Source organism: Mustelus asterias, chromosome 30 (assembly GCF_964213995.1).
Source record: "Mustelus asterias chromosome 30, sMusAst1.hap1.1, whole genome shotgun sequence".
Lineage (NCBI taxonomy): Eukaryota > Metazoa > Chordata > Chondrichthyes > Carcharhiniformes > Triakidae > Mustelus > Mustelus asterias.
The window spans coordinates 20,356,930-20,382,970 of record NC_135830.1 but is presented as its reverse complement, the minus strand read 5'-3'; the positions used below and the strand labels follow the sequence as shown (position 1 = coordinate 20,382,970).

At 53.9% G+C, this 26,041-nt stretch overlaps 1 protein-coding gene across 1 annotated transcript in view; it reads right to left on the bottom strand.

Annotated features, from left to right (window-relative positions):
- LOC144480950 (telomerase protein component 1-like) overlaps positions 1 to 23,907 on the bottom strand; it is a gene marked incomplete at its 3' end in the record, with an annotated part of 67,207 nt that extends 43,300 nt beyond the window's left edge. The window contains exons 1-4 of the mRNA XM_078200566.1: positions 23,843 to 23,907; positions 15,539 to 15,984; positions 12,436 to 12,600; positions 6,430 to 6,564 (exon numbers count right to left, since the gene is read on the bottom strand). Of these exons, the coding sequence (XP_078056692.1) occupies positions 6,430 to 6,564; positions 12,436 to 12,600; positions 15,539 to 15,964 (726 nt within the window). The remainder of the gene's footprint in view (positions 1 to 6,429; positions 6,565 to 12,435; positions 12,601 to 15,538; positions 15,985 to 23,842) is intronic.
- Between the last annotated feature and the right edge of the window lie 2,134 nt (positions 23,908 to 26,041).

The window sequence follows — 26,041 nt, the reverse complement described above, 5'->3', positions numbered from 1 at the left end:
TTATAGACCTCCATAAGGTCACCCCTCAGCCTCCTACGCTCCAGAAAAAAAAGTCCCAGTCTATCCAGCCTCTCCTTATAACTCAAACCATCAAGTCCCGATAGCATCCTAGTAAATCTTTTCTGCACTCTTTCTAGTTTAATAATATCCTTTCTATAATAGGGTGACCAGAATTGCACACAGTATTCCAAGTGTGGCCTTACCAATGTCTTGTACAACTTCAACAAGACGTCCCAACTCCTGTATTCAATGTTCTGACCGATGAAACCAAGCATGCCAAATGCCTTCTTCACCACTCTGTCCACCTGTGACTCCACTTTCAAGGAGCTATGAACATGTACCCCTCGATCTCTCTGTTCTGTAACTCTCCCCAACGCCCTACCATTAACTGAGTAAGTCCTGCCCTGGTTCAATCTACCAAAATGCATCACCTCGCATTTGTCCAAATTAAACTCCATCTGCCATTCGTCAACCCACTGGCCCAATTGATCAAGATCCCGTTGCAATTGGGGATAACCTTCCTCACTGTCCAACATGCCACCAATCTTGGTGTCATCAGCAAACTTACTAACGATGCCTCCTATATTCTCATCCAAATCATTAATATAAATGACAAATAACAGTGGACCCAGCACTGATCCCTGAGGCACACCGCTGGTCACAGGCCTCCATTTTGAAAAACAACTCTCTACAACCACCCTCTGCCTTCTGTCAAGAAGCCAATTTTGTATCCATTTAGATACCTCACCCTGGATCCCGTGAGATTTAACTTTATGCAACAACCTACCATGCGGTACCTTGTCAAAGGCCTTGCTAAAGTCCATGTAGACAACATCAACTGCACTGCCCTCATCTACCTTCTTGGTTACCCCTTCAAAAAACACAATCAAATTTGTGAGACATGATTTTCCACTCACAAAGCCACGCTGACTGTCCCTAATCAGTCCTTGCGTCTCTAAATGCCTGTCGATCCTGTCTCTCAAAATACCTTCCAACAACTTACCCACCACAGATGTGAGGCTCACCGGCCTGTAGTTCCCAGACTTTTCCCTGCAGCCCTTTTTAAACAAAGGCACAACATTTGCCACTCTCCAATCTTCAGGCAACTCACCCGTGACTATCGATGATTCAGATATCTCGGCTAGGGGACCCGCAATTTCCTCCCTAGCCTCCCACAGTGTCCTGGGATACACTTCATCAGGTCCCGGGGATTTATCTACCTTGATGCGTTTTAAGACTTCCAGCACCTCCTTCTCTGTAATATGTACACTCCTCAAGACATCACTATTTATTTCCCCAAGTTCCCTAACATCCATGCTTTTCTCAATAGTAAATACTGATGAGAAATATTCGTTTAGGATCTTACCCATCTCTTGTGGATCCGCACATAGATGACCAGTTTCCCTGGTTATCCACGGCTCTCGAATCCTACCTTTCCTGTCCTTCCTCTTTACAGGCACATGCCTGTCCTGCAGGCCTATCAACTGCTCCTTAAAAGACTCTCCCATGCCAGATGTGGATTTACCCTCGAACAGCCTCTCCCAATCAACAGCCACCAAATCCTGCCTAATCCGGCTGTCGTTAGCCTTCCCCCAATTCAGCACCTTACCCATAGGCCAAGACTCATCCTTTTCCATGACTATCCTAAAGTTTACAGAATTGTGGTCACTGTTCGCCACATGTTCCCCCACTGAAACTTTGACGACCTGACCGGGCTCATTCCCCAGTACTAGGTCCAGTATAGCCCCCTCTCTAGTTGGACTGTCAACATATTGTTCCAAAGAACCTTCCTGGACACATTTTACAAATTCCTCCCCGTCCGGACCCCCGGCCCTAATTCCAGTCTACATAAGGGAAATTAAAGTCTCCCACTACAACAACCCTACTTTTTCTACACCTGTCCAGAATCTCCTGACATATCCGTTCCTCAGCTTCCCGTGGGCTGTTGGGAGGCCTGTAGTATACCCCCAGCCTAGTGACTGCACCCTTCCTATTTCTGAGCTCCACCCACAGTGACTCGTTACCTGACCCTTCCAAATTGTCCACCCTCTGTACCGCTGTAATATACTCCCTAACCAGTATTGCGACTCCCCCACCTCTCCTCGCCCCTCCTCTGTCTCTCCTAAAACACTTATACCCCGGAATATTCAGCTGCCAGTCCTGTCCTTCTTCTAACCAAGTCTCTGTCATTGCAACCACATCCATGTTCCGTGCATGCATTAAGGCTCTAAGTTCATCTGTCTTGCCCGTGACGCTCCTTGCATTGAAGCAGATGCACTCCAGACCTCCAGGCCCACTGAGGTCATCCTCCCCCAGACTGCTCTTCCTCTTAGGTAGCCTTGTCTTGGCCCCACTCTCGTCCCCAGTCTCTACGCTTGCTGACCTGTTGTTTTGATCCCCACCCCCCCCGCCACATTAGTTTAAACCCACCCGAACCTCACTAGCAAACCTCCCAGCCAGGATATTGGTGCCCCTCCAGTTCAGGTGTAACCCGTCCTTCTTGTACAGGTCCCATCCTCCCTGGAAGACTTCCCAGCGATCCACGAATCTGAAACCCTCCCTCCTGCACCAGTCCTTTAGCCACGTGTTCAGCTGCACAATCTCCCTCTTCCGAGCCTCACTAGCACGTGGCACTGGGAGCAATCCGGAGATCGCTACCCTGGAGGTCCTGCTTTTTAGCCTTCTACCCAACTCCCTGAATTGCTCTCTCAGGACCTCCCTGCTCTTTCTGCCTATGTCATTTGCACCAATGTGGACAACAACATCTGTCTGGTTACCCTTTTAGGATGCTTTCTACCCGCTCAGAGACATCCAGGACCCCGGCACCAGGGAGGCAGACTACCATCCTGGAGTCTCGTTCGCGCCCACAGAACCGCCTGTCTGTGCCTCTAACTATCGAGTCTCCCACTACTATTGCTCTCCTATTCTCCCCCTTCTGAGCCACAGAGCCCAACTCCGTAGCCAGAGACCTGGTCACCGTGGCTTACCCCTGGAAGGCCATTCTCCCCCCCACAGTATCCAAAACGGTATACTTATTTTGGAGGGGAACAAGCACAGGGGATCCCTGCACTGACTGTTTCCTCCCCTCCCCTCTCCTGACTGTCACCCAGCTCGCTTCATTTTTAGGTGCTACCACTTCCCCATAACTGCTATCTATCACTCCCTCTGCCTCCCGAATGATCCGAAGTTCATCCAGTTCCAATTCCCGAAGGCGGTCCGTGAGGAGCTGGAGCTGGGTGCACCTCCCACAGGTGAAGTCAGCAGGGTCACTAATGGTGACCCTTACCTCCCACATCCTGCAGGAGGAGCATTGAACTGCCCAAACTGCCATCCTCTCCACCCGAACTCCCAACTGTCGCCGCTCTGTGTTCCCGCTCTTTAAACGGGGCCAGAGAGGGGGGGCCAGAGAGGGAGGGGGGGGGGGGGGAAGAGAGAGAGAGAGAGAGAGAGAGGGGGGAGAGAGAGAGAGAGAGAAAGGGGGGGCGGAGAGAGAAAGGGGGGGCGGAGAGAGAAAGGGGGGGCGGAGAGAGAAAGGGGGGGCGGAGAGAGAAAGGGGGGGCGGAGAGAGAAAGGGGGGGCGGAGAGAGAAAGGGGGGGGCGGAGAGAGAAAGGGGGGGCGGAGAGAGAAAGGGGGGGCGGAGAGAGAAAGGGGGGGCGGAGAGAGAAAGGGGGGGCGGAGAGAGAAAGGGGGGGCGGAGAGAGAAAGGGGGGGCGGAGAGAGAAAGGGGGGGCGGAGAGAGAAAGGGGGGGCGGAGAGAGAAAGGGGGGGCGGAGAGAGAAAGGGGGGGCGGAGAGAGAAAGGGGGGGCGGAGAGAGAAAGGGGGGGCGGAGAGAGAAAGGGGGGGCGGAGAGAGAAAGGGGGGGCGGAGAGAGAAAGGGGGGGCGGAGAGAGAAAGGGGGGGCGGAGAGAGAAAGGGGGGGCGGAGAGAGAAAGGGGGGGCGGAGAGAGAAAGGGGGGGCGGAGAGAGAAAGGGGGGGCGGAGAGAGAAAGGGGGGGCGGAGAGAGAAAGGGGGGGCGGAGAGAGAAAGGGGGGGCGGAGAGAGAAAGGGGGGGCGGAGAGAGAAAGGGGGGGCGGAGAGAGAAAGGGGGGGCGGAGAGAGAAAGGGGGGGCGGAGAGAGAAAGGGGGGGCGGAGAGAGAAAGGGGGGGCGGAGAGAGAAAGGGGGGGCGGAGAGAGAAAGGGGGGGCGGAGAGAGAAAGGGGGGGCGGAGAGAGAAAGGGGGGGCGGAGAGAGAAAGGGGGGGCGGAGAGAGAAAGGGGGGGCGGAGAGAGAAAGGGGGGGCGGAGAGAGAAAGGGGGGGCGGAGAGAGAAAGGGGGGGCGGAGAGAGAAAGGGGGGGCGGAGAGAGAAAGGGGGGGCGGAGAGAGAAAGGGGGGGCGGAGAGAGAAAGGGGGGGCGGAGAGAGAAAGGGGGGGCGGAGAGAGAAAGGGGGGGCGGAGAGAGAAAGGGGGGGCGGAGAGAGAAAGGGGGGGCGGAGAGAGAAAGGGGGGGCGGAGAGAGAAAGGGGGGGCGGAGAGAGAAAGGGGGGGCGGAGAGAGAAAGGGGGGGCGGAGAGAGAAAGGGGGGGCGGAGAGAGAAAGGGGGGGCGGAGAGAGAAAGGGGGGGCGGAGAGAGAAAGGGGGGGCGGAGAGAGAAAGGGGGGGGGCGGAGCGAGAAAGGGGGGGCCGGAGAGAGAGAGGGGCCGGAGAGAGAGAGGGGCCGGAGAGAGAGAGAGGGGCCGGAGAGAGAGAGAGGGGCCGGAGAGAGAGAGAGGGGCCGGAGAGAGAGAGAGGGGGAGGGGCGAGAGAGAGAGAGAGAGGCTGGAGAGAGAGAGAGAGGGGCTGGAGATAGAGAGAGAGAGAGGGGGGAGGGGCTGGAGAGAGAGAGAGGCTGGAGAGAGAGAGAGAGAGGGGCCAGAGAGAGAGAGAGGGGCCAGAGAGAGAGAGAGAGAGGGAGGTTAGAGAGAGAGAGAGAGAGAGAGAGGGGCTGGAGAAAGAGAGAGGGGGTTAGAGAGACCTCCCCAGATACAGGAGTGTGAGAGAGAGGGGGTTAGAGTGACCTCTCCAGATACAGGTGTGTGTGAGAGAGGGGGTTAGAGAGACCTCCCCAGATACAGGAGTGTGTGAGAGAGGGGGGTTAGAGAGACCTCCCCAGATACAGGTGTGAGAGAGAGAGGGGGGGTTAGAGAGACCTCCCCAGATACAGGTGTGTGAGAGAGAGGGGGTTTGAGTGACCTCCCCAGATACAGGAGTGTGAGAGAGAGGGGGGTTAGAGAGACCTCCCCAGATACAGGTGTGAGAGAGAGAGAGGGGGTTAGAGAGACCTCCCCAGATACAGGTGTGTGAGAGAGAGGGGGTTAGAGTGACCTCCCCAGATACAGGAGTGTGAGAGAGAGGGGGGTTAGAGAGACCTCCCCAGATACAGGTGTGAGAGAGAGAGGGGGGGTTAGAGAGACCTCCCCAGATACAGGTGTGTGTGAGAGAGGGGGTTAGAGTGACCTCCCCAGATACAGGAGTGTGAGAGAGAGGGGGGTTAGAGAGACCTCCCCAGATACAGGTGTGAGAGAGAGAGAGGGGGTTAGAGAGACCTCCCCAGATACAGGTGTGTGAGAGAGAGGGGGTTAGAGTGACCTCTCCAGATACAGGTGCGTGTGAGAGAGAGGGCATTAGAGAGACCTTCCCAGATACAGGAGTGCGTGAGAGAGAGAGGGGGTTAGAGAGACCTCCCCAGATACAACAGTGAGAGAGAGAGGGGTTTAGAGAGACCTCTCCAGATACAGGAGTGTGTGAGAGAGAGAGGGGGGGGGGGGTTAGAGAGACCTCCCCAGATACAGGAGTGTGTGAGAGAGAGGGGGGGTTAGAGAGACCTCCCCAGATACAGGAGTGAGAGTGAGGGGGTTAGAGAGACCTCCCCAGATACAGGTGTGTGTGAGAGAGGGGGTTAGAGAGACCTCCCCAGATACAGGAGTGTGAGAGAGAGAGAAGGGGTTAGAGAGACCTCTCCAGATACAGGAGTGTGAGAGAGAGGGGATTAGAGAGACCTCCCCAGATAGAGGAGTGTGAGAGAGAGAGGGGGGATTAGAGAGACCTCCCCAGATACAGGAGTGTGTGAGAGAGAGGGTGTTAGAGAGACCTCCCCAGATACAGGAGAGATAGAGAGGGTTAGAGAGACCTCCCCAGATACAGGAGTGTGTGAGAGAGAGAGGGTGTTAGAGAGACCTCCCCAGATACAGGAGTGTGTGAGAGAGAGAGGGTGTTAGAGAGACCTCCCCAGATACAGGAGTGTGTGAGAGAGAGGGGGTTAGAGAGATCTCCCCAGATACAGGAGTGAGAGAGAGAGAGAGAGAGGGGGGGGGGGTTTAGCAAGACCTCCCACACACTCCCCCACCCAGACGAAGGTTTAAGACACTGCCCAGTGCCTCTCCGCCTGTCTCTACCCCCTGCCCGGTACCTTCAAGACAAACTCGGGATCCTGCTCTGCGATGTCCTGACACAGGGCCAGGAGCTCCCGGCGAATGCGATTGTGTGCGTCTGTAAATTTGGCCCCCCGGATCAGGGAGCAGCAAACCCCATTCAAAAGAGCCTCCTGAAAGAAAAAGGGAGAGAGAGAGAGACATTAACTGGATGTCGGTGAAGATGTAAAAATGGGAGGGGGAAAAAACATTGCGGTGTCCCTTTAAAAGCTGGTGTTTTGTTTCAATGCTTGGAAGTTTAAAATGCAAAGTCCATACAGGGTTCAAGCTGAAACGTCTGTATCAAAAAGTCAAGCAGTAGTCTTGACAAGACAACCTGATTTATTAAAATTTAGCCCAATCAATTTAAAGCAGGCACTCAGCGACCAAGAACCTATAAAATTAGAATTTGACGGTGTTGAAAACATCGGACCAATCCTATTGTGGGAAAATTGATCGGTATGAGAGAGAGTCCAAGGCGGGGGGGGGGGCGGGAGACAGTTCTCAGCTCTCAACTCTGCCAGCTTCATATCGGTCTCAAGAGAACGCACCCTCTAACCAGCGAAAGGTAGAGTTAAAGTAAAGTTTATTTATTAGTGTCACAAGTCAGGCTTACATTAACACTGCAATGAAGTTACTGTGAAAGTCCCCTGGTCGCCACACTCCGGCGCCTGTTCGGGTAACACTGAGGGAGAATTTACCACGGCCCGATGCACCCGAACCAGCACGTCTTTCAGACTGTGGGAGGAAACCCACGCAGACACGGGGAGAATGTGCAGACTCCGCACAGACAGTGACCCAAGCCGGGAATCGAACCCAAATCCCCTGGCGCTGTGAGGTAACAGCGCTAACCACTGGTACCAAATCGGAAATCAACCAAGAAACTCTGAAAGGTAACTCCGGAAAACACAGACAAAAAATTTTTTTTTTTTTTGAGAGTGACTGGATTCTATTGTTAAGATATATTTTTTGGTTAATGAATGAGTCTTGTATTTATTTGAACAGCATTCCAGCAGAATCTTATTTTATTACTTGTATGTTTATTTGTTCAGTTAAAGTTCCCCGTTAGTTAAATAAATAAATTGTTGAGTGAGTGTCGGGTATTTCTGTTAGTTACCCACCAAACGCTACTGAAGGACAGTTCACACCTCATAGAATCATAGATACCCTACAGTACAGAAAGAGGCCCTTCGGCCCATCGAGTCTGCACCGACCACAATCCCACCCAGGCCTTACCCCCATATCCACCCACTAATACCTCTAACCTACACATCTCAGGACACTAAGAGCAATTTTAGCATGGCCAATCAACCTAACCCGCACATCTTTGGACTGTGGGAGGAAACCGGAGCACCCGGAGGAAACCCACGCAGACACGGGGAGAATGTGCAAACTCCACACAGACAGTGACCCCGAGCCGGGATGCGAACCCAGGTCCCTGGAGCTGTGAAGCAGTAGTGCTAACCACTGTGCTACCTTCCCACACACTTTCCACAGATTACGAGGCGAGGTATTCCTCTCTGGGGGGGATTCGACATTACAAAGAACAATACAAAGAACAAAGAACAATACAGCACAGGAACAGGCCCTTCGGCCCTCCAAGCCCGCGCCGCTCCCCGGTCCAAACTAGACCATTCTTTTGTATCCCTCCATTCCCACTCCGTTCATGTGGCTATCTAGATAATTCTTAAACGTTCCCAGTGTATCCGCCTCCACCACCTTGCCCGGCAGCGCATTCCAGGCCCCCACCACCCTCTGTGTAAAATACGTCCTTCTGATATCCATGTTAAACCTCCCCCCCTCTCACCTTGAACCTATGACCCCTCGTGAACGTCACCACCGATCTGGGAAAAAGCTTCCCACCGTTCACCCTATCTATGCCCTTCATAATTTTATACACCTCTATTAGGTCACCCCTCATCCTCCGTCTTTCCAGTGAGGACAACCCCAGTTTACCCAATCTCTCCTCATAACTAAGCCCTTCCATACCAGGCAACATCCTGGTAAACCTCCTCTGCACTCTCTCTCAAGCCTCCACGTCCTTCTGGTAGTGTGGCGACCAGAACTGGGCGCAGTATTCCAAATGCGGCCGAACCAACGTTCTATACAACCGCAACATCAGACCCCAACTTTTATACTCTATGCCCCGTCCTATAAAGGCAAGCATGCCATATGCCTTCTTCACCACCTTCTCCACCTGTGACGTCACCTTCAAGGATCTGTGGACTTGCACACCCAGGTCCCTCTGCGTATCTACACCCTTTGTGTCTCAAGGGGGGTCAACCTCCGCATCGTAACAGATGTGCGGGGCAGGGGGGGAGGGGGGCATTGTGTGATTATTTAAAGGAAGGATGCATTGGAAGCATGTAAATACTATGGCTACTGGAGCTGGTCAGAGGCTAGGAATAATGCGTCGAGTAACTCACCTCCTAAACTCCCTAAAGTCTGTCCACCATTAACAAGGCCCAAGTCAGAAATGCTTTATTCATGTTACGGGGCGTCGCTGGCTGGGCCCAGCATTTACTGCCCATTCCTGGTTGTCCTTGGAGGGCAGTTGAGAGTCAACCACATTGCTGTGTGGCTCTGGAGTCAAATGTAGGCCATTCCGGGCAAGGACGGCACGGTAGCACAGTGGTTAGCACTACTGCTTCACAGCTCCAGGGACCTGGGTTCGATTCCCGGCTCGGGTCACTGTCTGTGTGGAGTTTGCACATTCTCCTCGTGTCTGCGTGGGTTTCCTCCGGGTGCTCCGGTTTCTGTGGGTTAGGTTGATTGGCCATGCTAAAAAATTGCCCTTAGTGTCCTGAGATGTGTAGGTTGGAGGGATTAGTGGGTAAATATGTAGGGACATGGGGGTAGGGCCTGGGTGGGATTGTGGTCGGTGCAGACTCGATGGGCCGAATGGCCTCTTTCTGTGCTGTAGGGTTTCTAAGATTTTCTCAGATTCTAAGATTTCCTTCCCTAAAGGGACATTAGTGAACCGGATGGGTTTTCCCGACAATGGTCTCACCGTCATCAGTAGATTCTTAATTCCAGATATTTTTTATTGAATTCAAATTCCACCATCTGCCGTGGGCGGGATTCGAACCCGGGTCCCCCAGAACATTAGCTGAGTTTCTGAATTCTATGTCTAGCGACAGTACCACCACACCACAGCCTCCAACTTTTTTTTAAAATCAATCATGGGACATGGGCATTGCTGGCTGGCCAGCATTTATTCTAAGAAGTCTCACAACAGCAGGTTAAAGTCCGACAGGTTTATTTGGTAGCAAAAGCCACACAAGCTTTCGGAGCGCTGCTCCTTCGTCAGGTAAGTGGGAGTTCTGTTCACAAACAGGGCATATAAAGACACAAACTCAATTTACAAAATGGTTGGAATGCGAGTCTTTACAGGTAATCAAGTCTTAAAGGTACAGACAATGTGAGTGGAGAGGGGGTTAAGCACAGGTTAAAGAGATGTGTATTGTCTCCAGCCAGGACAGTTAGTGAGATTTTGCAAGCCCAGGCAAGTCGTGGGGGGTTACAGATAGTGTGACATGAACCCAAGATCCCGGTTGAGGCATCTCCTCCGGAGCCTTCAACATGTCGTTGATGAAGACGAACATCTCGCCAAGGCCATCCCCACACCCCCACTTCTTGCCTTCAAACAACCGCACAACCTCAAACAGACCATTGTCCGCAGCAAACTACCCAGCCTTCAGGAGAACAGTGACCACGACACCACACAACCCTGCCACAGCAACCTCTGCAAGAGGTGCCGGATCATCGACACGGATGCCATCATCTCACGTGAGAACACCATCCACCAGGTATACGGTACCTACTCTTGCGACTCGGCCAACGTTGTCTACCTGATACGCTGCAGGAAAGGATGTCCCGAGGCATGGTACATTGGGGAAACCCTGCAGACGCTACGACAACGGATGAATGAACACCGCTCGACAATCACCAGGCAAGAGTGTTCTCTTCCTGTTGGGGAACACTTCAGCGGTCACGGGCATTCGGCCTCTGATCTTCGGGTAAGCATTCTCCAAGGCGGCCTTCACGGCACACGACAGCGCAGAGTCGCTGAGCAGAGACTGATAGCCAAGTTCCGCACACACGAGGACAGCCTCAACCGGGATCTTGGGTTCATGTCACACTATCTGTAACCCCCACGACTTGCCTGGGCTTGCAAAATCTCACTAACTGTCCTGTCTGGAGACAATACACATCTCTTTAACCTGTGCTGAACCCTCTCTCCACTCACATTGTCTGTACCTTTAAGACTTGATTACCTGTAAAGACTCGCATTCCAACCATTATTTTGTAAATTGAGTTTGTGTCTTTATATGCCCTGTTTGTGAACAGATCTCCCACTCACCTGACGAAGGAGCAGCGCTCCGAAAGCTAGTGGCTTGTGCTACCAAATAAACCTGTTGGACTTTAACCTGAGACTTCTCACTGCGTTCACCCCAGTCCAACGCCGGCACCTCCACATCAGCATTCATTGCGCATAAGTTCAAAACATACATGAGGAGAATTAGGCCTTCAGCCCAGCGAGTTTGCCCCGTCACTCAATCATGGCTGATATGATTCGCATCCCCAACCTCCTGCCTTGTCCCTGTAACCCTTGATCCTCTTATCAGGAACTATCTCTGTCTTAAAGACACTCAATGACCCGGCCTCCACAGCCTTCCGTGGCAAAGAGTTCCACAGATTCACCACCCTCTGGCTGAAGAAATTCCTCCTCAGCTCAGTATTAAAGGGTTGTCCCTTCGCTCTGAGGTTGTGCCCTCGAGTTCTAGTCCCTCCCACGAGTGGAAGCATCCTCTCCACATCCACTCTGTCCAGGCCTCTCCGTATTCTGTAAATTTGAATTAGATGCCCTTTCATCCTTCTCAACTCCATCGAGTAGAGTCCCAGACTCCTCAACCGCTCATGTGACAAACCCTTTATTCCTGGGATCACTCTTGTGAACCTCCTCCCGACCCCCTCCAAGGCCAGCACATCCCCAGGGGCCCTCAAGAAGGTGAGCGCGGTTCTGACAACACTCAAGAAGCTCGACACCATCCAGGACAAACCTGCCCCACTTTGATCGGCACTCCATCCACAAATCGTAGAATCACAGCCTACAGTACAGAAACAGACCATTCGGCCCATCAACTCTACACTGTCTGTCTCCAATAGAGCATCTTGCCTGGGCCCAATCCCCATAACCCCACATATTTACGCCACTAACCTGCCCATCTTTGGACACGAAGGGGCAAATTTATCATGGCCAATCCACTTAACATCTTTGGACTGTGGGAGGAAACCGGAGCACCCGGAGGAAACCCACGCAGACACGGGCAGAAGGTGCAAACCCCACACAGACAGTGACCCGAGGCCAGAATTGAACCCGGGTCCCCGGCGCTGTGAGGCAGCGGTGCCAACCACTGTGACACCGGTACATAACGGTATACGCACACTGCTGCCACTGTGCGTCAGTGGCGGAGGGAACGAATGTTTGTGGGTGGGGTGCCGATCATTCACGGACGTGGAGAGAAGGGGGCGAGATTGAGGGGAGCGTTGCGGCTTCCCAGGAATAAGGGAAGAAGCTGATGGAGGGAGTGTTGATGAGAGCATCAGTTGGCATTGTTGCAGAAGAGATTACAGGGCGGCATGGTAGCACAGTGGTTGGCACTGCTGCCTCACAACACCAGGGACCCGGGTTCGATTCCCGGCTCGGGTCACTGTCTGTGTGGAGTTTGCACGTTCTCCCCGTGTCTGCGTGGGTTTCCCTCCGGGTGCTCCGGTTTCCTCCCACAGTCCAAAGATGTGCGGGCTAGGTGGATTAGCCATGCTAAATTGACCCTAGCGTCAGGGGGACTAGCTAGGGTAAATACGTGGTGTTATGGGAATAGGGTCTGAGCGAATCGGAGGGATTCTGGTCGGTTCAGACTCAACGGGCCGAATGGCCTGCTTCGGCACTGGAGGGATTCTATGATTCTATTCCACCTACCACAGATTTTTCGGGCTCTCACCTTCTTCTTTTGCAGTTTGGTGTCTTGGTTCTGGGAAGGGTCTGGAACGTCACGCAACTCCTCATCAACTAGAGTCCCACGGGCTTGCTCAAGGTCATCATACTTCTCAGCTGAGAGATTGTAGCCAGGCAGGATCTCAGACGCCTCAGTTGGGTCCTCAGATTCCTTGCAGATTAAAAACATGGAGGGTGTTAAAAATGGTAGGAGGTGAAATAACCTCCACAACACATCTCCATTAGATTCCAGTCTGTAACTCACTCCCGGGTATCTGTTATTCTATATATAAACCACCCCGAACCCCTCGATTAGATTCCAGTCTGTAACTCACTCCCGGGTATCTGTTATTCTATATATAAACCACCCAAACCCCTCGATTAGATTCCAGTCTGTAACTCACTCCCGGGTATCTGTTATTCTCTATATAAATCACCCGCACCCCTCGATTAGATTCCAGTCTGTAACTCACTCCCGGGTATCTGTTATTCTATATATAAACCACCCGAACCCCTCGATTAGATTCCAGTCTGTAACTCACTCCCAGATTTCTGTTATTCTAGATATAAACCACCCGAACCCCTCGATTAGATTCCAGTCTGTAACTCACCCCCTGGTATCTGTTATTCTATATATAAACCACCTGAACCCCTCGATTAGATTCCAGTCTGTAACTCACTCCCGGGTATCTGTTATTCTATATATAAACCACCCCGATTCCTCGATTAGATTCCAGCCTGTAACTCACTCCCGGGTATGTGTTATTCTATATATAAACCACCCAAACCCCTCGATTAGATTCCAGTCTGTAACTCACTCCCGGGTATCTGTTATTCTATATATAAACCACCCAAACCTCTCGATTAGATTCCAGTCTGTAACTCACTCCCGGGTATCTGTTATTCTATATATAAACCACCGGAACCCCTCGATTAGATTCCAGTCTGTAACTCACTCCCGGGTATCTGTTATTCTATATATAAACCACCCCGATTCCTCGATTAGATTCCAGTCTGTAACACACTCCCGGGTATGTGTTATTCTATATATAAACCACCCAAACCCCTCGATTAGATTCCAGTCTGTAACTCACTCCCGGGTATCTGCTATTCTATATGTAAACCACCCGAACCCCTCGATTAGATTCCAGTCTGTAACTCACTCCCGGGTATCTGTTATTCTATATATAAACCACCCGAACCCCTCGATTAGATTCCAGTCAGTAACTCACTCCCGGGTATCTGTTATTCTATATATAAACCATCCGAACCCCTCGATTAGATTCCAGTCTGTAACTCACTCCTGGGTATCTGTTATTCTATATATAAACCACCCAAACCCCTCGATTAGATTCCAGTCAGTAACTCACTACCGGGTATCTGTTATTCTATATATAAACCACACAAACCTCTCGATTAGATTCCAGCCTTTAACTCACTCCCGGGTATCTGTTATTCTATATATAAACCACCCGAACCCCTCGATTAGATTCCAGTCTGTAACTCACTCCCGGGTATCTGTTATTCTATATATAAACCACCCGAACCCCTCGATTAGATTCCAGTCTGTAACTCACTCCCGGGTATCTGTTATTCTATATATAAACCACCCGAACCCCTCGATTAGATTCCAGCCTTTAACTCACTCCCGGGTATCTGTTATTCTATATATAAACCACCCAAACCTCTCGATTAGATTCCAGCCTTTAACTCACTCCCGGGTATCTGTTATTCTATATATAAACCACCCAAACCCCTCGATTAGATTCCAGTCTGTAACTCACGCCCGTGTATCTGTTATTCTATATATAAACCACCCCGAACCCCTCGATTAGATTCCAGTCTGTAACTCACCCCCTGGTATCTGTTATTCTATATATAAACCACCCGAACCCCTCGATTAGATTCCAGTCTGTAACTCACTCCCGGGTATCTGTTATTCTATATATAAACCACCCCGAACCCCTCGATTAGATTCCAGTCTGTAACTCACTCCCGGGTATCTGTTATTCTATATATAAACCACCCCGAACCCCTCGATTAGATTCCAGTCTGTAACTCACCCCCTGGTATCTGTTATTCTATATATAAACCACCCGAACCCCTCGATTAGATTCCAGTCTGTAACTCACTCCCGGGCATCTGTTATTCTCTATATAAACCACCCGAACCCCTCGATTAGATTCCAGTCTGTAACTCATTCCCGGGTACCTGTTATTCTATATATAAACCACCCGAACCCCTCGATTAGATTCCAGTCTGTAACTCACTCCCGGGTATCTGTTATTCTATATATAAACCACCCCAAACCCCTCGATTCGATTCCAGTCTGTAACTCACCCCCTGGTATCTGTTATTCTATATATAAACCACCCGAACCCCTCGATTAGATTCCAGTCTGGAACTCACTCCCGGGTATCTGTTATTCTATATATAAACCACCCAAACCTCTCGATTAGATTCCAGTCTGTAACTCACTCCCGGGTATCTGTTATTCTTGATATAAACCACCCGAACCCCTCGATTAGATTCCAGTCTGGAACTCACTCCCGGGTATCTGTTATTCTATATATAAACCACCCAAACCCCTCGATTAGATTCCAGTCTGTAACTCACTCCCGGGTATCTGTTATTCTTGATATAAACCACCCTGAACCCCTCGATTAGATTCCAGTCTGGAACTCACTCCCGGGTATCTGTTATTCTATATATAAACTACCCGAACCCCTCGATTAGATTCCAGTCTGTAACTCACTCCCGGGTATCTGTTATTCTCTATATAAACCACCCGAACCCCTCGATTAGATTCCAGTCTGTAACTCACTCCCGGGTATCTGTTATTCTATATATAAACCACCCGAACCCCTCGATTAGATTCCAGTCTGTAACTCACTCCCGGGTATCTGTTATTCTATATATAAACCACCCGAACCCCTCGATTAGATTCCAGTCTGTAACTCACTCCCGGGTATCTGTTATTCTATATATAAACCACCCGAACCCCTCGATTAGATTCCAGTCTGTAACTCACTCCCGGGTATCTGTTATTCTCTATATAAACCACCCGAACCCCCCGTTGACCTATTTATGTTTCCCTCTCATTTCCTTACCCACTGTTCTTTGTTGATCGAGTCCTCGATTCCGGCCTCCTGTTGCCGTGGATACCCGGGCCCCGCCGATGGTTTCTCAGTCCCAGTCTTCAGGGACAGGGAGGTCAAAGGGCGGAGGAGGGTCAGTGGTGGAGAGGTCAAAGTGCAGAGGGTGCTGGGCAGCTTGGGACTCAAGGCCTGGCTGAAGCGGAGCGGAGGGCCCCTCGGCGGGCCTGCAGCGCGCCTCAAGAGCCTGTTTTCCAAGCAGAGGGACGGGCCCTGGGTCTCGAGCCTGCTCAGCCAGGTGGGCCCAGTGCGGCTATCCGTGGCCTGCAGGCCGGCGCTCGGGGTCAGCAGGTCCCCGGCCGAGAGCCTCGGGCCTGCTAGACGGGGTCGAAGTGTCGCTGGCTCGCCTCGCCGCGGCTGGGCAAGTCCAGTTGTTTTCATCGTGCCTGACGGCTCGGTTCCTTGAGGAGAGAGAGAGAGAGAGAGAGAAAAATCAACATGGATTCAAAGCCCCAGCTACCGAGCATCACCCTACAAAAGGGGAATTTGTGGGGGGAGAGGGAGGGGGTCTTTAAATTTAAAGAGACAGGCACCCGAACTCTGCTGCTTGTATCCTGACTCTCACCATGTCCATTTTCCCGCAACCCCACCTCTCTGATTAGTCTTCCTCTCACCCTCCGCGGTCGAGACCACGCCCCGTTCCACCGCAACTTTAAAACTCCCACTGTTCAGGTCACAGAATCACACAGTGCAGAAGAGGCCCTTCGGCCCATCAAGTCAGCTCCGACACATCAGAATCACCTGACCTCCCGCCTAATCCCATCTCCCAGGACTTCTAAAAGTAAACTTTATTTATTGGTGTCTCAAGTCGGCTTACATTAACACTGCAATGAAGTTACTGTGAAAATCCCCGAGTCGCCACACTCCGGTGCCTGTTCGGGTTACGCTGAGGGAGAATTTAGCACGGCCCAATGCACCCTAACCAGCACGTCTTTCGGACTGTGGGAGGAAACCGGAGCACCCGGAGGAAACGGTACGGCACGGTAGCACAGTGGTTAGCACTGCTGCTTCACAGCTCGAGAGACCTGGGTTCGATTCCCGGATTGGGTCACTGTCTGTGTGGAGTTTGCACATTCTCCTCGTGTCTGCGTGGGTTTCCTCCGGGTGCTCCGGTTTCCTCCCACAGTCCAAAGATGTGCGGGTTAGGTTGATTGGCCATGCTAAAAATTGCCCCTTAGAGTCCTGGGATGCGTAGGTTAGAGGGATTAGTGGGTAAAATATGTAGGGATATGGGGGTAGGGCCTGGGTGGGATTGTGGTCGGTGCAGACTCGATGGGCCGAATGGCCTCTTTCTGTACTGTAGGGTTTCTATGATTTATATGATTTCTAAACCCACGCAGACACGAGGAGAACGTGCAGACTCCACACAGACAGTGACCCGAGCCGGGAATCGAACCCGGGTCCCTGGGCGCTGAGGGGTAACAGTGCTAACCACTGTGCCACCGTGCTGCCCTTACTTGGCCCGTCGCATTGTTTCACTGTTGTGAAAACTCTCCGTGGCCTCTCCCCCCTCCCCACCCTCCCCCACCACCTTCCACCCGCGGCACCCCCCTCCACCCTCCCACCCCCTCACTGGGGCACAGTGACACAGTGGTTAGCACTGCTGCCTCACAACGCCAGAGTCCTGGGTTCGATTCCCAGCTTGGGTCATTGTGCGGACTCTGCACATTCTCCCCGTGTCTGCGTGGGTTTCCTCCGGGTGCTCCGGTTTCCTCCCACACAGTCCGAAAGACGTTCTGGTTAGGGTGTCATTGGGCCGTGCTAAATTCTCCCTCAGCGTAACCCGAACAGGCGCCGGAGTGTGGCGGACTGGGGGATTTTCACAGTAACTTCATTGCAGTGTTAATGTCAGCCTACTTGTGACACTGATAAATAAACTATCATCTCCTCCCGTTGCCGATCCCTCAAGGACTTTGCACTCCCCGATTTCTAGCTGCTGGAGTAGATTCCACAGCTGACTCAGAACCACGGGGAATCCACTCTGCTCAACAACCCCTCCGCAGGGCAAATATTTATTTGCTCTCATACAGGGGGGAGGGCGGAAGGGGCGATGGCTTCCTATTCATCTCACACTGAGGGGCTGAGACACCTGCCTCCCTCCCTCCCAATGTGACCCTTGCCCTGTTCCAGGGAGCAGACTAACCCCCACCCCGTGCTGCAGATCCGAGATTCCTCCTTTCCTTCCTCTCTCACTTTCTCCCCACTTTCCCCGATGGAAGATTCATCATCCTTGGGATGTGTGCTCAGATACGTCTCCCCCCCCCCCCAGTGAGGTACACAGAGACCCCTCCCGTCCCTCAGTGAGGTACACAGAGACCCCTCTCGCCCTCCCCCAGTGAGGTACACAGAGACCCCTCTCCCCCTCCCTCAGTGAGGTACACAGAGACCCCTCTCCCCCTCCCTCAGTGAGGTACACAGAGACCCCTCTCCCCCTCCCCCAGTGAGGTACACAGAGACCCCTCCCCCTCCCTCAGTGAGGTACACAGAGACCCGTCTCCCCCTCCCTCAGTGAGGTACACAGAGACCCCTCCCCCAGTGAGGTACAAAGAGACCCCTCTCCCTCCCTCAGTGAGGTACGCAGAGACCCCTCCCCCTCCCTCAGTGAGGTACGCAGAGACCTCTCCCTCAGTGAGGTACACAGAGACCCCTCTCCCCCTCCCTCAGTGAGGTACACAAAGACCCCTCCCCCTCCCTCAGTGAGGTACAAAGAGACCCCTCCCCCTCCCTCTGAGGTACAAAGAGACCCCTCCCCCAGTGAGGTACACAGAGACCCCTCCCCCTCCCTCAGTGAGGTACAAAGAGACCCCTCCCCCTCCCTCAGTGAGGTACACAGAGACCCCCTCTCCCCCTCACTCAGTGAGGTAAACAGAGACCCCTCTCCCCCTCCCTCAGTGAGGTACACAGAGACCCCTCCCCCTCCCTCAGTGAGGTACACAGAGACCCCTCTCCCCCTCCCTCAGTGAGGTACACAGAGACCCCCCTCCCCCTCCCTCAGTGAGGTACACAGAGACCCCTCCCTCAGTGAGGTACACAGAGACCCATCTCCCCCTCCCTCAGTGAGGTACACGGAGACCCCTCTCCCCCTCCCTCAGTGAGGTACACAGAGACCCCTCTCCCCCTCCCTCAATGAGGTACACAGAGACCCCTCCCCCTCCCTCAGTGAGGTACACAGAGACCCCCTCTCCCCCTCACTCTGAGGTAAACAGAGACCCCTCTCCCCCTCCCTCAGTGAGGTACACAGAGACCCCTCCCCCTCCCTCAGTGAGGTACACAGAGACCCCTCTCCCCCTCCCTCAGTGAGGTACACAGAGACCCCTCTCCCTCAGTGAGGTACACAGAGACCCTTCTCCCCCTCCCTCAGTGAGGTACACAGAGACCCCTCCCCCTCCCTCAGTGAGGTACACAGAGACCCCTCTCCCCCTCCCTCAGTGAGGTACACAGAGACCCCTCCCCCTCCCTCAGTGAGGTACACAGAGACCCCTCCCCCTCCCTCAGTGAGGTACACAGAGACCCCTCCCCCTCCCTCAGTGAGGTACACAGAGACCCCTCTCCCTCAGTGAGGTACAGAGAGACCTCTCCCCCTCCCTCAGTGAGGTACACAGAGACCCCTCCCCCTCCCTCAGTGAGGTACACAGAGACCCCTCCCCCTCCCTCAGTGAGGTACACAGAGACCCCTCTCCCTCAGTGAGGTACACAGAGACCCCTCTCCCTCAGTGAGGTACACAGAGACCCCTCTCCCCCTCCCTCAGTGAGGTACAGAGACCCCTCTCCCCCTCCCTCAGTGAGGTACACAGAGACCCCTCCCCCTCCCTCAGTGAGGTACACAGAGACCCCTCCCTCAGTGAGGTACACAGAGACCCCTCCCTCAGTGAGGTACACAGAGACCCCTCCCTCAGTGAGGTACACAGAGACCCCTCCCTCAGTGAGGTACACAGAGACCCCTCTCCCTCAGTGAGGTACACAGAGACCCCTCCCTCAGTGAGGTACACAGAGACCCCTCCCTCAGTGAGGTACACAGAGACCCCTCTCCCCCTCCCTCAGTGAGGTACACAGAGACCCCTCCCCCTCTCTGTGAGGTACACAGAGACCCCTCCCCCCCCCTCAGTGAGGTACACAGAGACTCCTCCCCCTCCCTCAGTGAGGTACACAGAGACCCCTCTCCCCCTCCCTCAGTGAGGTACACAGAGACCCCTCTCCCTCAGTGAGGTACACAGAGACCCTTCTCCCCCTCCCTCAGTGAGGTACACAGAGACCCCTCTCCCCCTCCCTCAGTGAGGTACACAGAGACCCTTCTCCCTCTCCCTCAGTGAGGTACACAGAGACCCCTCTCCCCCTCCCTCAGTGAGGTACACAGAGACCCCTCCCCCTCCCTCTGAGGTACACAGAGACCCCTCTCCCCCTCCCTCAGTGAGGTACACAGAGACCCCTCCCCCTCCCTCAGTGAGGTACACAGAGACCCCTCCCCCTCCCTCAGTGAGGTACACAGAGACCCCTCCCCCTCCCTCAGTGAGGTACACAGAGACCCCTCTCCCTCAGTGAGGTACAGAGAGACCTCTCCCCCTCCCTCAGTGAGGTACACAGAGACCCCTCCCCCTCCCTCAGTGAGGTACACAGAGACCCCTCCCCCTCCCTCAGTGAGGTACACAGAGACCCCTCTCCCTCAGTGAGGTACACAGAGACCCCTCTCCCCATCCCTCAGTGAGGTACAGAGACCCCTCTCCCCCTCCCTCAGTGAGGTACACAGAGACCCCTCCCCCTCCCTCAGTGAGGTACACAGAGACCCCTCCCTCAGTGAGGTACACAGAGACCCCTCCCTCAGTGAGGTACACAGAGACCCCTCCCTCAGTGAGGTACACAGAGACCCCTCTCCCTCAGTGAGGTACACAGAGACTCCTCCCTCAGTGAGGTACACAGAGACCCCTCCCTCAGTGAGGTACACAGAGACCCCTCTCCCCCTCCCTCAGTGAGGTACACAGAGACCCCTCCCCCTCTCTCAGTGAGGTACACAGAGACCCCTCCCCCCCCCCTCAGTGAGGTACACAGAGACTCCTCCCCCTCCCTCAGTGAGGTACACAGAGACCCCTCCCCCAGTGAGGTACACAGAGACCCCTCCCCCTCCCTCAGTGAGGTACACAGAGACCCCTCCCCCCCCCTCAGTGAGGTACACAGAGACTCCTCCCCCTCCCTCAGTGAGGTACACAGAGACCCCTCCCCCCCCTCAGTGAGGTACACAGGGACCCCTCTCCCTCAGTGAGGTACACAGAGACCCCTCCCCCTCCCTCAGTGAGGTACACAGAGACTCCTCCCCCTCCCTCAGTGAGGTACACAGAGACCCCTCCCCCAGTGAGGTACACAGAGACCCCTCCCCCTCCCTCAGTGAGGTACACAGAGACCCCTCCCCCCCCTCAGTGAGGTACACAGAGACCCCTCCCCCCCCCTCAGTGAGGTACACAGACTCCTCCCCCTCCCTCAGTGAGGTACACAGGGACCCCTCCCCCCCCTCAGTGAGGTACACAGGGACCCCTCCCCCTCCCTCAGTGAGGTACACAGAGACCCCTCTCCCTCAGTGAGGTACACAGAGACCCCGCCCCCTCCCTCAGTGAGGTACACAGAGACCCCTCCCGCTCCCTCAGTGAGGTACACAGAGACCCCTCCCCCTCCCTCAGTGATGTACACAGAGACCCCTCCCCCAGTGAGGTACACAGAGACCCCTCCCCCTCCCTCAGTGAGGTACACAGAGACCCGTCCCCCAGTGAGGTACACAGAGACCCCTCTCCCTCAGTGAGGTACACAGAGACCCCTCCCTCAGTGAGGTACACAGAGACCTCTCTCAGTGAGGTACACAGAGACCCCTCCCTCAGTGAGGTACACAGAGACCCCTCCCTCAGTGAGGTACACAGAGACCCCTCCCTCAGTGAGGTACACAGAGACCCCTCCCTCAGTGAGGTACACAGAGACCCCTCCCTCAGTGAGGTACACAGAGACCCCTCCCCCTCCCTCAGTGAGGTACACAGAGACCCCTCCCCCTCCCTCAGTGAGGTACACAGAGACCCCTCCCTCAGTGAGGTACACAGAGACCCCTCCCTCAGTGAGGTACACAGAGACCCCTCCCTCAGTGAGGTACACAGAGACCCCTCCCTCAGTGAGGTACACAGAGACCCCTCCCTCAGTGAGGTACACAGAGACCCCTCCCTCAGTGAGGTACACAGAGACCCCTCCCCCAGTGAGGTACACAGAGACCCCTCCCTCAGTGAGGTACACAGAGACCCCTCCCTCAGTGAGGTACACAGAGACCCCTCCCTCAGTGAGGTACACAGAGACCCCTCCCTCAGTGAGGTACACAGAGACCCCTCCCTCAGTGAGGTACACAGAGACCCCTCCCTCAGTGAGGTACACAGAGACCCCTCCCTCAGTGAGGTACACAGAGACCCCTCCCTCAGTGAGGTACACAGAGACCCCTCCCTCAGCGAGGTATACAGAGACCCCTCTCCCTCAGTGAGGTACACAGAGACCCCTCCCTCAGTGAGGTACACAGAGACCCCTCCCTCAGTGAGGTACACAGAGACCCCCCCCCTCCCTCAGTGAGGTACACAGAGACCCCTCTCTCAGTGAGGTACACAGAGACCCCTCTCCCTCAGTGAGGTACACAGAGACCCCTCCCTCAGTGAGGTACACAGAGACCCCTCCCTCAGTGAGGTACACAGAGACCCCTCTCAGTGAGGTACACAGAGACCCCTCTCTCAGTGAGGTACACAGAGACCCCTCCCTCAGTGAGGTACACAGAGACCTCTCCCTCAGTGAGGTACACAGAGACCCCTCTCTCAGTGAGGTACACAGAGACCCCCTCTCTCAGTGAGGTACACAGAGACCCCTCCCCCTCCCTCAGTGAGGTACAGAGACCCCTCCCCCTCCCTCAGTGAGGTACAGAGACCCCTCCCCCTCCCTCAGTGAGGTACAGAGACCCCTCTCCCTCAGTGAGGTACACAGAGACCCCTCCCTCAGTGAGGTACACAGAGACCCCTCTCCCTCAGTGAGGTACACAGAGACCCCTCCCTCAGTGAGGTACACAGAGACCCCTCTCCCTCAGTGAGGTACACAGAGACCCCTCTCCCTCAGTGAGGTACACAGAGACCCCTCTCCCTCAGTGAGGTACACAGAGACCCCTCTCCCTCAGTGAGGTACACAGAGACCCCTCTCCCTCAGTGAGGTACACAGAGACCCCTCCCTCAGTGATGTACACAGAGACCCCTCTCAGTGAGGTACACAGAGACCCCTCTCTCAGTGAGGTACACAGAGACCCCCTCTCTCAGTGAGGTACACAGAGACCCCTCCCCCTCCCTCAGTGAGGTACACAGAGACCCCTCCCCCTCCCTCAGTGAGGTACACAGAGACCCCTCCCTCTGTGAGGTACACAGAGACCCCTCTCCCTCAGTGAGCTACACAGAGACCCCTCTCCCTCAGTGAGGTACACAGAGACCCCTCTCCCTCAGTGAGGTACACAGAGACCCCTCTCCCTCAGTGAGGTACACAGAGACACCTCTCCCTCAGTGAGGTACACAGAGACCCCTCTCCCTCAGTGAGGTACACAGAGACACCTCTCCCTCAGTGAGGTACACAGAGACACCTCTCCCTCAGTGAGGTACACAGAGACCCCTCTCCCTCAGTGAGGTACACAGAGACCCCTCTCCCTCAGTGAGGTACACAGAGACCCCTCCCCCTCCCTCAGTGAGGTACACAGAGACCCCTCCCTCTGTGAGGTACACAGAGACCCCTCTCCCTCAGTGAGCTACACAGAGACCCCTCTCCCTCAGTGAGGTACACAGAGACCCCTCTCCCTCAGTGAGGTACACAGAGACCCCTCTCCCTCAGTGAGGTACACAGAGACACCTCTCCCTCAGTGAGGTACACAGAGACCCCTCTCCCTCAGTGAGGTACACAGAGACACCTCTCCCTCAGTGAGGTACACAGAGACCCCTCTCCCTCAGTGAGGTACACAGAGACCCCTCTCCCTCAGTGAGGTACACAGAGACCCCTCTCCCTCAGTGAGGTACACAGAGACACCTCTCCCTCAGTGAGGTACACAGAGACCCCTCTCCCTCAGTGAGGTACACAGAGACCCCTCTCCCTCAGTGAGGTACACAGAGACCCCTCTCCCTCAGTGAGGTACACAGAGACCCCTCTCCCTCAGTGAGGTACACAGAGACCCCCTCCCTCAGTGAGGTACACAGAGACCCCTCCCTCTCTCGGTTTGGTGCTCACGTTTCCCTGGTTCCCTCTGATGCAGCACTTTCCAAAACACCACTTCCGGGTTTGATGGAATGTCCATAACAACCGGCCAACCAGCACGGACCTCCGGTGGACGTCACAAGAGCAACCGGTAGTAATTGGCAGGTTGGCTTCCGGGAACTATGAGGGTGTGACTGAGATTGACTGGGAATGACTGAGAGAGACTGGGAATGACTGAGAGAGACTGGGAATGACTGAGAGAGACTGGGAATGACTGAGAGAGACTGGGAATGACTGAGATTGACTGGGAATGACTGAGAAAGACTGGGAATGACTGAGAGAGACTGGGAATGACTGAGATGGACTGGGAATGACTGGGAATGACTGAGAGAGACTGGGAATGACTGAGAGAGACTGGGAATGACTGAGAGAGACTGGGAATGACTGAGAGAGACTGGGAATGACTGAGAGAGACTGGGAGTGACTGAGAGAGACTGGGAATGACTGAGAGAGACTGGGAATGACTGAGATTGACTGGGAGTGACTGAGAGTGACTGAGAGAGACTGGGAATGACTGAGAGAGACTGGGAGTGACTGAGAGAGACTGGGAATGACTGAGATTGACTGGGAATGACTGAGAGAGACTGGGAGTGACTGAGAGGGACTGGGAATGACTGAGAGGGACTGGGAATGACTGAGAGAGACTGGGAGTGACTGAGAGGGACTGGGAATGACTGAGAGAGACTGGGAGTGACTGAGAGAGACTGGGAGTGACTGAGAGGGACTGGGAATGACTGAGAGAGACGGGGAATGACTGGGATTGACTGGGAATGACTGAGATTGACTGGGAATGACTGAGATTGACTGGGAATGACTGAGATTGACTGGGAATGACTGAGATTGACTGGGAATGACTGAGAGAGACTGGGAATGACTGAGAGAGACTGGGAATGACTGAGAGAGACTGGGAGTGACTGAGAGGGACTGGGAATGACTGAGAGAGACGGGGAATGACTGGGAATGACTGAGATTGACTGGGAATGACTGAGATTGACTGGGAATGACTGAGAGAGACTGGGAATGACTGAGATTGACTGGGAATGACTGAGAGAGACTGGGAATGACTGAGAGAGACTGGGAATGACTGAGAGAGACTGGGAGTGACTGAGAATGACTGGGATTGACTGGGAATGACTGAGAGAGACTGGGAATGACTGAGATTGACTGGGAATGACTGAGAGAGACTGGGAGTGACTGAGAGGGACTGGGAATGACTGAGAGAGACGGGGAATGACTGGGAATGACTGAGAGAGACTGGGAATGACTGAGATTGACTGGGAATGACTGAGAGAGACGGGGAATGACTGAGAGAGATGGGGAATGACTGAGATTGACTGGGATTGACTGAGAGAGACTGGGAATGACTGAGATTGACTGGGAATGTCTGGGATTGACTGGGAATGACTGAGAGGGACTGGGAATGACTTAGAGGGACTGGGAATGACTGAGATGGACTGGGAATGACTGAGATGGACTGGGAATGACTGAGATTGACTGGGAATGACTGAGATTGACTGGGAATGACTGAGAGAGACTGGGACTGACTGAGATTGACTGGGAATGACTGAGATGGACTGGGAATGACTGAGAGAGACTGGGAATGACTGAGAGGGACTGGGAATGACTGAGATTGACTGAGAGAGACTGGGAATGACTGAGTTTGACTGGGAATGACTGAGAGGGACTGGGAATGACTGAGATTGACTGGGAATGACTGAGATTGACTGGGAATGACTGAGATTGACTGGGAATGACTGAGATGGACTGGGAATGACTGAGATGGACTGGGAATGACTGAGATTGACTGGGAATGACTGAGAGAGACTGGGAATGACTGAGTTTGACTGGGAATGACTGAGAGGGACTGGGAATGACTGAGATTGACTGGGAATGACTGAGATTGACTGGGAATGACTGAGAGAGACGGGGAATGACTGAGATTGACTGGGAATGACTGAGAGAGACTGGGAATGACTGAGAGAGACTGGGAATGACTGAGAGAGACTGGGAATGACTGAGAGGGACTGGGAATGACTGAGAGAGACGGGGAATGACTGAGATTGACTGGGAATGACTGAGAGAGACTGGGAGTGACTGGGAATGACTGAGATGGACTGGGAATGACTGAGAGAGACTGGGAATGACTGAGAGGGACTGGGAATGACTGAGAGA